The sequence below is a fragment of the Bombyx mandarina genome, chromosome 10 (genome assembly GCF_030267445.1).
Source record: "Bombyx mandarina strain Sakado chromosome 10, ASM3026744v2".
Lineage (NCBI taxonomy): Eukaryota > Metazoa > Arthropoda > Insecta > Lepidoptera > Bombycidae > Bombyx > Bombyx mandarina.
In genome coordinates this window covers 14427728-14443206 of record NC_143217.1, presented here as the reverse complement: position 1 = coordinate 14443206, position 15479 = coordinate 14427728, and the positions used below count along the sequence as shown (strand labels likewise).

Below are 15479 nucleotides of genomic sequence, written 5' to 3'. Positions count from 1 at the left end.
ACTAATATACTATTATAATTAGACTATTATAACTACAGAAATGCCTTACGAAAAATGACTTCGCCCATATATTTTGATACTGAATGTAGGTATACGCAATACCGAAAGGGAAGATAGCAACTTATTTTAGTATGTAACTAGTCAGGTCTGTTGCAAATGATGAGACAATAAAAACCAGCAGCGTAACGACAAGTTCTTTTATTTGTGCGAGAATGCAGAAAGCAGGTAGAAATGGCTGGCACGGCTTGTTTTATTAACACTATCCCCCCTTCGTTGGCTTTGGCTGGCGGCGGTGGCGTTGGCTGTGGCGGAAGGGGGCGTGTTAATATGGCTTGGCGGCTTGGCTGGCGGCAGGGCATGACAGCTGACGTCACGTCCGTTACATTCGGCCATCCTGCAACAATTGCTCCCGCAATGGGGAACACACAAAAACATTTAGTTCTCAAATAAATCAATAAGGTCTTCAGTTTCGACCTGCTCATCGGAACTACTAGCGCTATCAGACACATGGGTTATACTTTTATAGGGCCTTAATGAATCTGTTGATACCAGGCCAGTGAAGTTTTTATAACTTCGTAAACCTTTTAGATATACTTCTAATTCGATACCAATTGTTACCTACTACTTTAGTTACTACATACGGACCTGAGTACAAATCGTCTAATTTGGTATTAATCCTAGCGGCGCTACTAACCAGTTGGCGCCTGTCTCTACGATACAAATATGCCTTTTCTTATAAACATGAGCTTTTTTTATATTAATGTTGTGTGTCATTATTGTACTCGCTTGTTTTATCCTAGCTGCAGCTATCTTACGCCGTGCGTCAACAGTTTCTGGTTCGCGACCAAGAAAACATCACATATTGACCTACCAGAGCGCGTAAAGATTAAATCACAAGGCTTGTAGCCGCTGTTACTTTTAATTGTGTTATTTGTGCCTCAAATGACGGAGTTTAAATTATTTGAAGTTTCACTAGGATCAGTTGCCCGCAACACATAAAATTATATGTTTAGTTTGTTCAACCTGGCCAATTAGCGCGCGGACAAGCAATACCGTTTAACGTATGCCTAAACTGTTTATCTTCTGATATATTTTTTTTAAAGTACCTACTCGTAAAAGCTTTCCCGTAGTCTGTCACCACGTAATTCGGATATCTGGACAAACCCTATTAATATATTTTTCAATGCACGAATGGTCCCGATTGAATTTACAGTACGCGTTAGTTCAGCTATCACAAATTTAGACAACGCATCTTTCATTACGATCATGTACTGGTTGGTGCCCTTTAGATGTCCTACAGAAGGGCATCATGTTATCTTTTTGTACCATGCGCATAGTATCAGATGGTTTAGAGATCGGATATAGACAGTCTTCTTTTTTTTAACATAGTTATCCTTCTCATGTGTACAATAAAGACATGCTGCCACGTATTTCCTAATAAAGCGTGTCATTTTAAGAAACCAATATTGGCTTTTAATCAAAGCTAAACGATGATTTAGATCCACGTGACAAATGTCGTCATAGTGCATTTGTACAATTTTCCATTTAGCCGAAGGGACTGCGAGTCTATTTCCCTTAAAAAAATTTCGAACTAGTTCATAATTATCTTTAACATCAGCGCGACTTCGTCCGCGTGGAATATAGTTCACAAATAATGCTTTATTTTAGAACAAATTTGGTTAGCATAAAAAAACGTTATAGTGAGCCAACCTTAACATATAGATATATGCTATCGCGGACATTTTTTTTTTAAAGGGGAACAATTCTGTCACATTATTTTAGCGAAACTTTAACCGCTTCTGCAGCGCAGGCACCGGAAGCTCTTAAAAGGGAAAATAACCCGATTTTGAAACATTATTTACTGGTACTTCGCTTGTATTGGCCTTAGCGTGACACAATGATGGTCTTAGCGGTCTTAGCGTTATATAGCCTATAACCTTTTATATAGCCTATAACCTTTCAATAAATGGGTTATTTAACACTGAAAGAATTTTTCAAATCGGACCAGCAGTTCTTGAGATTAGCGCGTTCAAACAAACTCTTCAGCTTTATAATGCTAGTATAGATTGCTTTATAATCGAACTAAGCTTTTCGTCCTGACATTGCACAGTACAGAATCAATTAGTAACTTTAAGATAATTTACGTTCATCATGTCAACAGGATGCCTATTAAGCGCGTCTACAAATGTTCCACACGTTCACCAGGTCTATACTCAACACTAATGTCATAATCTTCTTTCAAAACTCACCATCGCGCCATGCGTGGTATAATGCCGCGTTTGGTAAGCGTAGCACAAACCACAGTACAATCAGTTTCTATTATATCATGCTTACCTACTTCATAAACACGGAACCTACGTAGCGATTGTACGACCGCCAGGTTTTGAGCTCTTAACTATGATACACACTCTTCCTTCCTAGTAACCCGGCTAAAATACATAACAGGCCGCAGTGAGTTGTCAGTTTGTTTTTGTAATAGTATACAAGAAATTCCTAAGTTACACGCATCGGTTTGTATTTCTGTAAGAAGCATAGGATTATACAGAGCTAGCATAGGTTTGGAACATAAACTGTTTTTCAGTTGTTCGAAATTCGCGTTATGTTCACGGCCCCACACCCATGATTTATCTTTTTTTTTTTTTTTCTTAACTCAGTTAATGGACGCGCAAGTAACATATAACCAATAAACTGTCGCACACTATGAGCATTATTTGGCACAGGAAACTGCGAAACGGCCGTCAATTTTTGTTGCACCCGGCTGTATACCGTCTGAAGATATTTTATGACCTAAACAAGTGACTTGTTTCTCCAAGAATGAGCATTTACTCATATTTAATTTGAAGTCTCCACCATAAAATTTCCCAAGTACTTTCTCAATAACTATTGAACCTGATTTTATATCAACCGAGGGTAGAGGTAAATCGTTTAAAATTGCTAGTATCTCGATTTGACCTACATTTATTTTTACTCATTTCTTTTCTACCCACAGACTCAATTATTTTATTAATTAAACGCATTTAACCACCCCATCTTGAAGAATAATGTGGACAAAAAGAAGAAACGCATGAATACAGATGGCACATATGCTAAACCAAAAGGAGTTCTACTGTACTCGAAATAATGACCTTGCGGCGTAATGAAAGCAGTTGTGTGTCTGGCACAATGCTTAATTTATGGTAGCCCTGGTCTAAATCTAAACTCGTGAAGTACTGTTCGGTGGATACTTTTATATTTTACCATAGCGTTTAACGCACGATAATCAACGCATAGCCTACTGTCGCCGTTCTGTTTCTTAATAAGACCACTGGTGAAGCATGACTAGCTTGAGATTATTTTATAATGCCGGCATCTAAAAGTTAATTAGCTTTAGATTTAACTATCGTTTGTTCATTATGAGAAAGTAAAGGTGGCGATACACGGGCTGATCACTAGTAAGCTTAATTTGCATTTGGACTAAATTGGCAATACCTAAATCATGTGTATTCGTAGCAAAGCAATGCTTATACTGTATTTTTTAAATCTGAATGACCCTTGTTATTCAATGGCTCCTTTTAATTTTTTTTTATTTCTACCCTCAAATCTCGAAATATTTGTAATGGCATGGCTAGGGCAAGTAGAAATGCAACACACCTGGCTGTTTGGCTGTGGCTCCTCGCAGCTGTTGGCCCTCGGCAGGACCTCGCCCGGCGGCCACATGATGGTCTCCGAGCTCATGTTGATGACTTTGACGTAGCTGTCTTCGCCGCGCAGCAGCGTCGCAGGCAGGGAGAAGGAAGCTCGTAGCCGTGAATCTCGTGAAGCGCCGTGAAGCTCGTAGTGCCGCAGTGGAGTAACCACGTTGCTGCTCTTTTAGTTTCCCTCTACGTGAACCAGAATGATGGAAGGACAGGGCGGCAGGCGCTTTTGGTCCGACGACGTCGAAGTCCCTTTGATTTGATTGTTCCAGGTTCTTCATCCTGTAGCTCAAGTATCGCCTTGTGGACCTCTTTCTGAAGCAATTTTTCAACACTTTCCTCGCCAGTGAAATAGGAGCTTCATCTTCTTCAAACTTGTCAGAAGACCGAGACATCTGAGCGTGTATATGACGTTGTTTCATTTCTTTATGCCACTTCTGATTGTTGCAAATGATGAGACAATAAAAACCAGCAGCGTAACGACAAGTTCTTTTATTTGTGCGAGAATGCAGAAAGCAGGTAGAAATGGCTGGCACGGCTTGTTTTATTAACACTATCCCCCCTTCGTTGGCTTTGGCTGGCGGCGGTGGCGTTGGCTGTGGCGGAAGGGGGCGTGTTAATATGGCTTGGCGGCTTGGCTGGCGGCAGGGCATGACAGCTGACGTCACGTCCGTTACAGGTCATAAGTATTGTCACACAATAAAAACTTTTCTTTTAGAATGCTGGCCACAAAAAAGTTTATTGAATTCGAATTTCGAATTGTTCATGAAAATAAAAATGTATACTTTTAGAATTTTACTCATTTTTAAATATGGAGTGGACGCTTAAAGAAGACCGTGTTGCAGTTATTGCGTTGCATCGTTGCGGTTACGCGCCAATTCCAATTTATAACATACTGATAAATTTGAATATAACCAAAAGATTCGTTTATCGTACCATCAAACGATACAATGAAGACTCTAGTGTAGATGACAGGTCAAGAAGTGGTCGCCCTCGGTCTGTTAGGACTCCAGCAGTGATAAAAGCTGTGAAGGCGCGAATTCAAAGAAATCCCAAACGTAAGCAGAAACTGTTGGCCCTTCAGATGGGGTTAAGCAGAACCACGGTGAAAAGGTTGTTAAATGAAGACTTAGGGCTTTGGGCATATCGAAGAAAAACAGGACATCGTTTGAATGCTCGTCTAATGGACCTGAGACTAAAGAGATGCCGCGTTTTGTTGAAGCGGTACGCGGGAAAAAAATATCGGGAAATTCTTTTTTCGGATGAAAAATTTTTTACCGTAGAAGAGAGCTACAATCATTTTTGTGAGAAAGGTGTAAAAACGAATGCAGTTGTGTATCAAAATACAGTCCCGACGAACCTTGTGGAACCTGTTTCTCATACCATGTTTAATAACAGGCACTGGGTATTCTAATAAGATTCGGCGCCAGCTCATATAGCGAAGAGCACACAAGACTGGCTGGCGCCGCGTGAAATCGACTTCATCCGGCACGAAGACTGGCCCTCCTCCAGTCCAGATTTGAATCCGTTAGATTACAAGATATGGCAACACTTGGAGGAAAAGGCGTGCTCAAAGCCTCATCCCAATTTGGAGTCACTCAAGACATCCTTGATTAAGGCAGCCGCCGATATTGACATGGACCTCGTTCGTGCTGCGATAGACGACTGGCCGCGCAGATTGAAGGCCTGTATTCAAAATCACGGAGGTCATTTTGTATAAACTTTAGTGTCATAAGAATCTATGTTTTGTTAAGTTCATTTTGGTATATGAATGGTTACATAATGAATAAACTTGTTTCAATTATTTTACATTAAACATGTGACAGAATTTATGACCTGTCTAGGTATATGTTTAAATTATTTAATACTTTCTTCGATTGAAAAATTGATACCTCAATATATGAAAATAGTTTATATGGCACGTCAAATAGTGATAACAAATTAAAATTTACTTTTTTGTATTAATGTAGTTCGTTATTCATGTTTTCGATTAAATTAAGTGCCATATTCAAATTTAATACAAAGCAGCCACTTGTTATGTGATTTAAAACTAAATCCAATAAAAATTTCAAACAATTGCAAATCATTGTGGCAGAAACAGGGCATACGAGAAAAAGTCAACAGTGAAGAAATAAACAGTATTTATTACATAATTTAATAATTACTAAGACAACAAAATAAAACGATTCACTAAATGACTGTATTTTCAAGACAATGGGTGTCTCTGATGATAGTTGTACTATACCCTCTTTTATTCACTGTTTCTTTGTAGTTCTTACCTGAAAAATATGTAATTATGAATACTATAATTATGATAACTGAAAAGTATAACATTAGCTCAAACAGATATCATGAGGGGTTAGGGCGATCCCTCGTTCTGTCTATATGAAGTCATATGTTCTGTAAAAAAATTGGGATAGCTATTAATCCAATGAAGACATCAACCTTCTCTTCAGATGAGTTTCATGTTGTCTTTGTGTTACAATAATTGTTTTTCATCTAATATGTGTATATTTTAAACATCATAAAAAATTATTAGTATATAAAACTAAATTTGGCATATCTATTTTTAATTTTTAATTAATGCATCTAAACATTGATGTTTTAATTAGTTATAGAAGAAATATATTCTGTTATGGGAAAATATTGAACGACTATTGAGATAAAATTGATTTTAATAAATTATTCAAAATAAATAAAATTGAAGATAAAAATTGTTTTTATTTAAAATAAAATTATATTAAAGATAAAAATTGTTTTTAGTAGATTACCATATTACTTCTCAATTTTGGAGATGAGATGGAAGATCACCTTACTATTGAAATTCTGTTACTGTAGTACTTATTAGCGCAGGCTGTCCAATATTCCATAACTTGGTAGTTTAAATATAATTTTAAAATAAAACGATGGTTGACAATGATGTATTACTATATTATATTATTACCTATTAAATCCTATGCAGCATTTGTCTTATTTAGTTCATGTTCACAGTTTGCATAAGCGATACCGATGCCTACACCCATACCGGCTATGATTGGCCATCTCCTTCTTTTTAGAAAGAGAACTGAGGCAAGACCACCCAGTAAAACTCCACTGCCTGAAAATTTTATTAATAATTTAAAATTTTTGTATTTGAGATAAACATATATTTTGAAGTCGTCGTGACCTAACGGATAAGACGTCTGGTGCATTTGTGTTGAGCGATGCACCGGTGTTCGAATCTCAGGCGGGTACCAATTTTTCTAATGAAATACGTACTCAACAAATGTTCACGATTCACTTCCACGGTGAAGGAATAACAACGTGTAATAAAAATTAAACCCGCAAAATTATAATTTGCGTAATGACTGGTGGTAGGACCTCTTGTGAGTCCGCGCGGATGGGTACCACCACCCTGCCTATTTCTGCCGTGAAGCAGTGATGCGGTTCGGTTTGAAGGGTAGGGTAGCCGTTGTAGCTATATTTCAGACCTTAGAACTTATATCCCAAGATGGGTGGCGCATTTGCGTTGTGGATGTCTATGGACTCCAGTAACCACTTAACACCAGGTGGACTGTGAGTTCGTCCACCCATCTAAGCAATAAAAAAAATATACCATATCTTATATATATAGCTGGGTGTCTTGGGAATGATGTAGGGGGTAGAACAGACTGCCCAAGACCGTTGTAAATGGAAGAATGTGATTCAAGCCCTACACCCCAGCAGAGGCTAATAGGAAAGAAAGAAGAAGAAGATATCTAAGGTAAATGAGATTTTGAAGTGTGAGCCTCTTCTTCTTTTCTATTTGAAACTGTATATGCACAGATTAAATTAACATTATTTCAGCTACAAGATTATGTCTGCAGAGCACAGCTCCAAAATAAACTTGTCATTTCCAACTGTACAATTTTTCATACTTAGAATTAGAATCATCTATTCATTACTATTGTAATTCTTTTTTTTTTTTTAAAGAAAAAAAAACAGTTTTTAAATTCAATTTAAGAAGAAAATTTAATACTATTTCCATAGATTTAGTCTCACATTATGTTTGTATTTAATTTCGATGAAACAATTACTCAGGGACAACAAATTAAGATTCCCTATAGTATAGGAACCGGAGGCTGATGTACACACATATGTTTACATATCTTTAATATATTAAAATATAATTCAATATCAATTAATAATAAGCACCCAGATGAAGTAGAAACAAATCTGTTTATCAAATGAATTATACAAATAAGTTACACTTTTAATGTTACATAAAATAACCAATTTTAACGATTTTAGGAAATCTAACTTTTTTTTTATGGCAGTGCTACCGGGTTGTAGGTCCAGCTAAATTGAGACCTTATTAAGGTGTAAGTTAACGACACATATATATGTTCATTTGACATCCTCGAAGTTTTTTTTCATATCTAGCTAATAATTAACTTATTACCTGTCTTTACAATGCCATCAGTAAGACACATGTCTATTTTCGCTGAATAATCATCTGTTGTGTTGTTTTGACTGCGGGACATTTCGTTTTTTTTTCTGTATTCGGAAACCTAAACAGGTACTTTAGTAAAGTTATCTATTTATTTTTTTTGAGTAGAAATTATTTGTAAAACAATCGCTTTTACATAATTCGGCTGCGAGAGGCCTAAAATCATGAAATGTCAAAATATTTGGCAGCTGACATTACTGACAAATGTCATAAGGTCCCAAATCGGCACAGTTTTGAAATTGTATGAAATAAAAAACATGAGCTGATCAGGATTTTGAGTTTAGGATAATTAATAGGACTGAAGTTATTAATTCTCTGAAACCTATGTCTTTTTCATAAGATTTGAGTTTATTTTAGAATTATTGACACCGCTTTTATTTGGTGACCGTGGTTGCTACTCTTTCAGAACGTAATAAAAATGTCAATTCAAACAGCTGATTCTGACAATTAGCATTATTTTCAATTTTCAACAAAGTTTAATATTATACACGGTTTATAATTAATATGAAAATAAATGAATAGTATCGTGATGGTGCCAATTCGTGTAAAAAATATAAAAAGACATAAAGTATGGAGCTACTTACTTTTAAGACAACTTAACACAAATGATTCTAAATGCGTTCAAATTCCAAATCCGAAGAAGATCTCAAGTGATATGGTCGGTCCGCCGGATCCAGTATCGAATTTACGAAGGGTAATTTTTAAACAGCCTACAAACGAAACGAAAATCGAGAAAACGTATAGAGAGATGAGAACAGAGGTACAAGAGTTTAACCAAAAGTTTTGGACGCACCATAATACAAGATTTTTTCAGGTTTGTTTACATAATCTGGTATGATGTACAATAATGATACGTACATTCTATAAATATAAACTGCGATTGTGTTTCAATGCTTCTAAAAATAAAATTAATAAGTGAAAAATATTTATGGCGCTAAGATCTTTATGTAAATAGTTTTTAAGAGGAAGTCTCTTTTTATTAATTTTTATTTAGATATTTATGAGACTTCTTAAATATTTGAGTATATTTCTCCCAAGATTCGAATATGACTAATTTATGGTACCAATGTGAGTCAATATTTTGTTTTAGATTTCTCATGAGGGCTTAAGGTTTATATTTCGTCATTAAACCTACTGTTACTGGTCAAATTGCTTGTTATGAAACCTTTGTAAATTTTTTACATTTAATACAGTCACTACACTATAATACAATTCTAAGATTAAGTATATTTATATTTTCCTTCTTTTTTTTTCTAATTATTTTTCTCTTTTTCCAGAAGAAATTATTATCTGAATAGAATAAAAAAAATCGATAACTTTTGAAATTACTGGTCAATTTGAATAGGTGTGCTAGAAATAGGTATTTTTTTATTTATTTATTTGGGAAAGCAACAGTGCAAAAAAACAAACATAAAATTTTAAAAATAGCTAAAACAAAAACCAATAGAAAATATACAAGAGCTGTTGGTATGTTTAGTTATAAAACAAAATAATAGTGTAATAATAACAATTGTTTACTGTGCTGCTGAGTTATTTTGGTTAGATAGTAAGATCAGCTCAGTTGTATAAAATATATTTATTGGTGAGATTCTTAGAATTTATCTTTTACTGTACTTGGGAAAGAAAGAATTATTAAAAAAAATATTAAGATATCTATACAAGTTTCCGAGCAAGACGGGTCACCTGATGGTAAGTGATTCACCGCCGCCCACGGTCACCAGCGACGCCAGTGCGTTGCCTACCCGATTTATATGTATAGAATTAAGTTCTTAAAGAAACATTGAGATCAAAAAGCTTTAAGATTCCCTGGCTAGTACCATTATCTTATATGTATCTGCAATCCAGTAATCGAACATATAATCTCATGGCATACAACTAATCCGACTACATCAGTTGAAATATTTAGCAAAGACTAATAATAATTATAATTTTCTCTTTGCAAAATTTGCAGGAAAGAGAAGATTATTTGAAGAAGAATTTACCCGAGGGACAACAAAATTTGTCAGCTGACGAAATGAGTGTATTCTACAAAGCGTTTTTAGATAAAAATTGGAAAGCTCACATCTCGTACAACATTGCATGGTACAAGAAGAATTTTAAGTTATTAAGACTAGGTTTACACATAAGACTTAGAAAATTGTTAAAAATAAAGGATCAGTGAATGAAATAATAATAATTGTTTTTATTACTTCATACTTTAATGCGAAAATTATGTAGAGCATATTGTGAATCTGTATATCATCTGCAAATTGTCATATTCCCCGTGTCTGTCGAGAAGTGGACACTTATTATCACGGATTCCTGTTTAGCGATTTGTACAGTCGTCATTACCCCGTAAAGTTACTATTGATCTATTCATGATAAGAACTATTGAACAATTAGAACATCTGGATCTAAAGACGGATCTGGATGAAAGGACTTGCTGTTTTCTGTGTTTAAGTCAATGAAATAGATGCCAGATATTTTGCTATGTTAATAGCAAGCTAAGTTGGAATAGCCACTAATGCTCCCCTCCCCTCGTAAAATCGCATCGACGCTTATAAAAACCGTTGGACTGAATACATGTCGCGACGCAGAAGTCTAGTGGACAATATTCACACAGATCTGCAATTACGATAAGCTATGCCGTCTCCAGACGCTGGTATGCATTGCGTTTCGTAGATACTTAAGATACACGCAAACTGTGGATTTTGAGGTTACACTAGACCTGCTACCATGTCACGTTCTCGTCCAGTAAGAGGTGTAAAGTGTTCGCCACCAGGCCAAGAACTTGCACCTACGGTAGGTAGGTTACTAGTTATAGGACTTCAGATAACTTACATCCATACTCAAGAAAGCGGATAAAAATCATCTTGACATATGAGGCAGTACCTCCTCCTCCTTGCGTCGGTTTCCTCATTACTGAGGGTCGTGGTCATGGCCTTGAAACAGATTGTTTTTTATAGTGCACCGCCATCTGTTCCTATCTGCAGCTGAGTGCAGAGCATCGTGCACTGTGGCAGTACCTACCTATGTGACAAAATCATAAAACAGTTCATCTTTGACATGAAATAGAAGATATATCTGGACGGGGCGACAGACTTGAACCTTACTACTAATTAAGTTGTATTTATCTATGCTTACTATTACATGCCAAAGTGCCTTCATCATGGATCGAAAACATCAGAAGGCAAGGATTTAGTTGCATTTATGGAAGACATTCATAGTAACTCCATAGTTAGAGCTGGGAGCTCACAATACAGTATTTCAAGCAGAAAATATCGGCAAAATGATGCCAGCATTAGCGATTGCCGCCAACACGGCAAGTGGCTGGCCCATAAGGATTCTCTAGGTCAGCAAATCTGTCCTGAAAGCCATTCACAGTTACAACGCTACTTCAAGTCATATTTCTTCAATGTAATCAGGCACTAACATAGTTGAATAATGTTATAACTTCTAATGAATTGAGAGTCAGAGTGATTTGTAAGATAATGACATGTTTAAGCAAGCAAGAAAAGGGCTGAACATTGAAGCAGTAGCAGTAGCAGCATCAGCCCTAGTGAATGTAAAATAGGATCAACTTATTTAGTTTTTTTTATTGCATAGATGGGTAGACGAGCTCACAGCCCACCTGGTGTTAAGTGGTTACGACGACAAGCATATGGCTCACCTATCTACCACGGAACAAAACCTGTGTAAGGCCAATTTGATTTATTTTTTTACATTTATTTTATTTTTTAATTGGCACAGCGGAGAGCGATACTGTTTCACTAATAAAAAATAAAGCCATATAAATAGGTACTATAGCACGCCGGCTGTCCGTTTCTAATCCAAAACACGAGAAAGATTGTAAGTGAATCTAATAACTCAAAGTACGTAGGTAAATAAGATCAGTCAGCTTGTCTACGTTTAAAAATGTACACTTCAATTTGAAGTTGTCATATTACAAACTATGATTTTGATGGATTCATATAAATTAACGGTCTACATTGGTTGGGTGGGATTTAATTAAAAATTACTTGTTTCAAGTAAATAATCGTAATGTATATTGCGTTTAAGTGGCTTGTCGGCATTTCGGTCGCCATGTGGCTGGCGATGTGCAGTCTCCAAATAATACTGAAAAGAAATACAAAACCTAACATAGGTCTATACAAAGGTTCGTTGAAACATTACCTGCATTAGAAATTTCGTAGCATTCTTACAATGTACCTACACATTTCAAAGATTTACCAACAACGATTTTGGTACCGCCGATCTCTATGCAAGGAATAATAAATAAATTATCTAAGGAAGGCCTATGTCCAGCAGTGGGCAGATAAAGGCTGATGATGATGATGATGATGATCTCTATGCAAGTCTGATGTTACTGCCCGATAGAACGACGAGTATTGCCAATGAGCAAATTTTGTGAACTAGACCTAGGTACTTATTATTTAAAAAAGATACACAAAAAGGTTTTTCATTACATTAAAATTAATCCTCTAAAACAGCAAAGTCCAATGAAAATGCGTTTGAATCCTGTAGAAGATCTTAACTTTTTTCATTCCATTGCTGACCAGTAGCCTCCGTTCACTCGATATAAATCCATTTCCGATCCTGCGGACCAAATGGTAAGCAGTCGACGTCGCCCAAAACACGTCACTTCGGATCCTCCCGATCCACTAACGGTGCTTTTAGGTACCTCAAGCACCGGTCACCGTTCTCGTCGAACCCGTCGCTTGCGACAAAGGGCTCGACGAGTAAATTAACCCACAGACACAGCCTACTGAGGGTCGCGTTTCCGATCCGAACGTCAGGTTTGAGCCCCGTGAGCTCACCCACCTCGCCCAGTGACGCTGATATGGGTCTCTCAAGACCATCAGTTTAGGTAAGAAAAAAAATCGATATAAAATATAGAAAACGCGGGTGAGGCTACGGGCGGAAAGCTAATAGAAAATAAACGTATTTTCAAGACTTAATAAATCTATCAGCATTTTCTTGCAACTAAGAGCAGCAGTACCGTAAAAATACCCGGACTAAAACAATCTAAACATTAAAGCTGATGTCTAAATTAGTTAATTGCGGGTAGTTTAACTTTGATGGTTTAGAATAACAACTTTTTTTGCCTTATGTGCCGCACATGTGAAGACCAAACTGACGGCCCAAGTATTAAGGCAGTGTGTAGATGAGACGGGGCTCTGTATTCTAGACAACAAATAATAGCCTGCTTAGAACTTGCTAAAGGATTTTTGAAAAAAAGTACATTTTTAAGTGTGTACAGAATCTTTGCAGTCAATGCTAAGTTCGCAGCAATATAGTTTTAAATGGTTATTTATAAATGCTATTAACTTATTAAAAACGTCATCCATGAGCGCGCTAAGACACGTCCGTAGTCGGTACTTATAAAAACGTCAAACTTTGCAATAGTCGGTATTCCGACGCACCACAATTTATATGCATAAATAGAGAGTCGATCTATGGACGGATTGCGCTCTATGGGGTAAGGTGTGTTCAATTTGGTATGTTTGATGTCGTAAGCTCAAACAGTATGATAACCCATTACGGCTTCACAAATAGAAATTCAAATAAACTGCCAATACCGACAACGGATAATTAACTTGAAGTCGCCTACATTTCATTGGTATAGGCATCTGAATCTAGGTAGGTACCTAATTATAATTTCATAATTTGATAGGTAAATTACATGATCAATACAATAAATTTAATTAATGAATTTTGTTGTAGGTGCTTATTTTCATTCGAAGTCTCTACTCAGGAATTACACATTGCCAAAGCCAAAAAAAGTTGACGTCATAGTATTGAATTCAAAAAGTGTGACCCTTGTTTACTGTTTAATCATAACAGTCGGGGCATTGGCCTTTTCAATATTTCAAAAGGAATTCATAAAAATATTTACTAAGAAAAATTTAGCAGTAAATAATCTAATGATATGGATTTTTCATAAAGTTCAAAGCGTTTTCAAAAATACCGCTCGATGTTGTTGTGTTGCTGTTGTAGAATATTTAATTGAAATTAAAAATATATATCGAAATACATTAATCAAAACAAGAAGTTCAGGACATGAACAAAATACAGCAGAGTATAGACAATCGATTAAATGCAAAACTATAGTGGATTATGTTTTTTTAAAGAAATTGAAAGAATTTGATGAAGAGAGAAAGACGTTAAAAAGTTTTCTAATGACTGCCTTAAATGAAAATAGAAGAATCAGAATGCAATATCAATTACAGATTATGGCGAAAGATAGATTTAAAAGTTACAATGAAGATTCTCAAAAACTGATTAAAGAGATTAAATTTAAATGCATACATTTACAGCAATTGTATTGGGTGGCACAGCAAGAAAATTTATTTCTTAAGAAATTAGTACAGAAACTTCAGAAAGCCAAGAAAGAGGCTGATCTGAATTGCGTATGTTTGATCAATGAAATTAATAAGTCCAGTGATGAGAAACTTATAGCGATTTGTCGCAATTTCGTGACGACCAAAGATGTTTCTTTGAATTCTGACCTAATTGATGTAAGACAATCAATTTTGCAACAATGCAACGGATCAAACAATACTTTTAATAAAAATGAGTTCAGTACTATGAAAAGCCAAGAATATACCAGCATTACAGAGCTGAAGCAAGATAATCATTCTTTATTACGTCCGCGCACAGTCGTTTCAAGATTTTCCGGGGAATACTTTTGGACTGTGAAAGATAAGAATGGTAAAATAGAAAAACTTTACGATTACAGTTGTCAATCAGTTGGTAACTGTGATGTAATTCACAGAATACGTCAATACACCGTTTATTACGATAAGGATTATCTTTTAGATTTTACAAAGTTAGTATTGAATTACTATATAAATGTATTCATCGCCTGTTTTAAAAAAAACACTGATGTCATTTAGTTAATAGATTCTGATGTAACTCGTTGTCAGGCTTGGGTTAAAACGTAAAAGAATGTTACGTACATGCTTTTTAAAACGCTTATTATGATTTCAGATCTAATATGTCGAACAGTGATGTTACGGATCACACATCCAAGCTTTACAAGCAACTTCCACCAATAAATAATCGATTTTTAACTGGGTCGGAGGAGTTTCACAATTTTATGAAGAATAACAAAGGTGTTATTTTACCATTTCGGAAATCGTAACAAATTCAACTATGTACCTGCCTACTTACTTACTGTACAAGTGTCAAATTATTAGTCTTAGTTTTTGTGTACTGACTATAAAAGATTATACATAAAATAAGTGTATTTATTTTTGAGACAAAATAAAAGAAAGCAAAATTTTGCCTAGTGCGTCATTCCAAAATGATACATAGCCGATCGTTTAAAATAACGTATACCGCGTTGTATACCATTG

At 35.8% G+C, this 15479-nt stretch overlaps 5 protein-coding genes and 1 pseudogene across 7 annotated transcripts in view; 2 read left to right on the top strand and 4 right to left on the bottom strand.

Moving 5' to 3' along the window:
- The window catches only part of mmd (disintegrin and metalloproteinase domain-containing protein mind-meld), a 937314-nt gene that overhangs the window by 238089 nt on the left and 683746 nt on the right, over positions 1–15479 (bottom strand). The window lies entirely within an intron of this gene.
- sni (SDR family oxidoreductase sniffer) overlaps positions 1–15479 on the bottom strand; it is a 241398-nt gene that overhangs the window by 169924 nt on the left and 55995 nt on the right. The window lies entirely within an intron of this gene.
- LOC149502259 (uncharacterized) lies at positions 184–4348 on the bottom strand (annotated as a pseudogene). The gene is made up of 2 exons (XR_016323711.1): positions 3631–4348; positions 184–394 (listed from the first exon to the last, which is right to left on the bottom strand). The product of XR_016323711.1 is annotated as an uncharacterized LOC149502259 (transcript).
- Positions 5799–8318, bottom strand: LOC149502258 (MICOS complex subunit Mic10-like). Its single transcript, XM_089730469.1, has 3 exons — positions 8095–8318; positions 6619–6771; positions 5799–5953 (listed from the first exon to the last, which is right to left on the bottom strand). The coding sequence occupies exons 1-2, from the start codon at positions 8174–8176 to the stop codon at positions 6629–6631; spliced, it is 225 nt and encodes a 74-aa protein (XP_089586595.1). The 5' UTR covers positions 8177–8318; the 3' UTR covers positions 5799–5953; positions 6619–6628.
- On the top strand, positions 8574–10318 carry Coa8 (Cytochrome c oxidase assembly factor 8). Its single transcript, XM_028182369.2, has 2 exons — positions 8574–8956; positions 10094–10318. Exons 1-2 carry the CDS (start codon positions 8657–8659, stop codon positions 10301–10303), a joined length of 510 nt encoding a protein of 169 aa, XP_028038170.2. The 5' UTR covers positions 8574–8656; the 3' UTR covers positions 10304–10318.
- Positions 11967–15285, top strand: LOC114248893 (uncharacterized). 2 transcript variants are annotated; one of them, XM_089730698.1, is made up of 3 exons: positions 11967–12265; positions 13846–14950; positions 15112–15285. In XM_089730698.1, the coding sequence occupies exons 1-3, from the start codon at positions 12163–12165 to the stop codon at positions 15263–15265; spliced, it is 1362 nt and encodes a 453-aa protein (XP_089586824.1). In that variant the 5' UTR covers positions 11967–12162; the 3' UTR covers positions 15266–15285. The 2 variants fall into 2 exon arrangements, with proteins under 2 accessions (XP_089586824.1, XP_028038121.2); XM_028182320.2 differs by having other exon boundaries at positions 11967–12277.

Bases quoted from the DNA above. Each gene is read 5' to 3' on its own strand.
- LOC114248893 (XM_028182320.2), top strand. From the start codon at position 12,163: ATGTATATTGCGTTTAAGTGGCTTGTCGGCATTTCGGTCGCCATGTGG. The intron at 12,278-13,845 runs GTTCGTTGAAAC...ATTTTGTTGTAG, and splicing joins TAACATAGGTCTATACAAAG to GTGCTTATTTTCATTCGAAG. The intron at 14,951-15,111 runs GTTAGTATTGAA...TTATGATTTCAG, and splicing joins TATCTTTTAGATTTTACAAA to ATCTAATATGTCGAACAGTG.
- LOC149502258 (XM_089730469.1), bottom strand. From the start codon at position 8,176: ATGTCCCGCAGTCAAAACAACACAACAGATGATTATTCAGCGAAAATA. The intron at 6,772-8,094 runs GTAATAAGTTAA...TAAAATTTTCAG, and splicing joins TGATGGCATTGTAAAGACAG to GCAGTGGAGTTTTACTGGGT.
- Coa8 (XM_028182369.2), top strand. From the start codon at position 8,657: ATGAATAGTATCGTGATGGTGCCAATTCGTGTAAAAAATATAAAAAGA. The intron at 8,957-10,093 runs GTTTGTTTACAT...CAAAATTTGCAG, and splicing joins ATAATACAAGATTTTTTCAG to GAAAGAGAAGATTATTTGAA.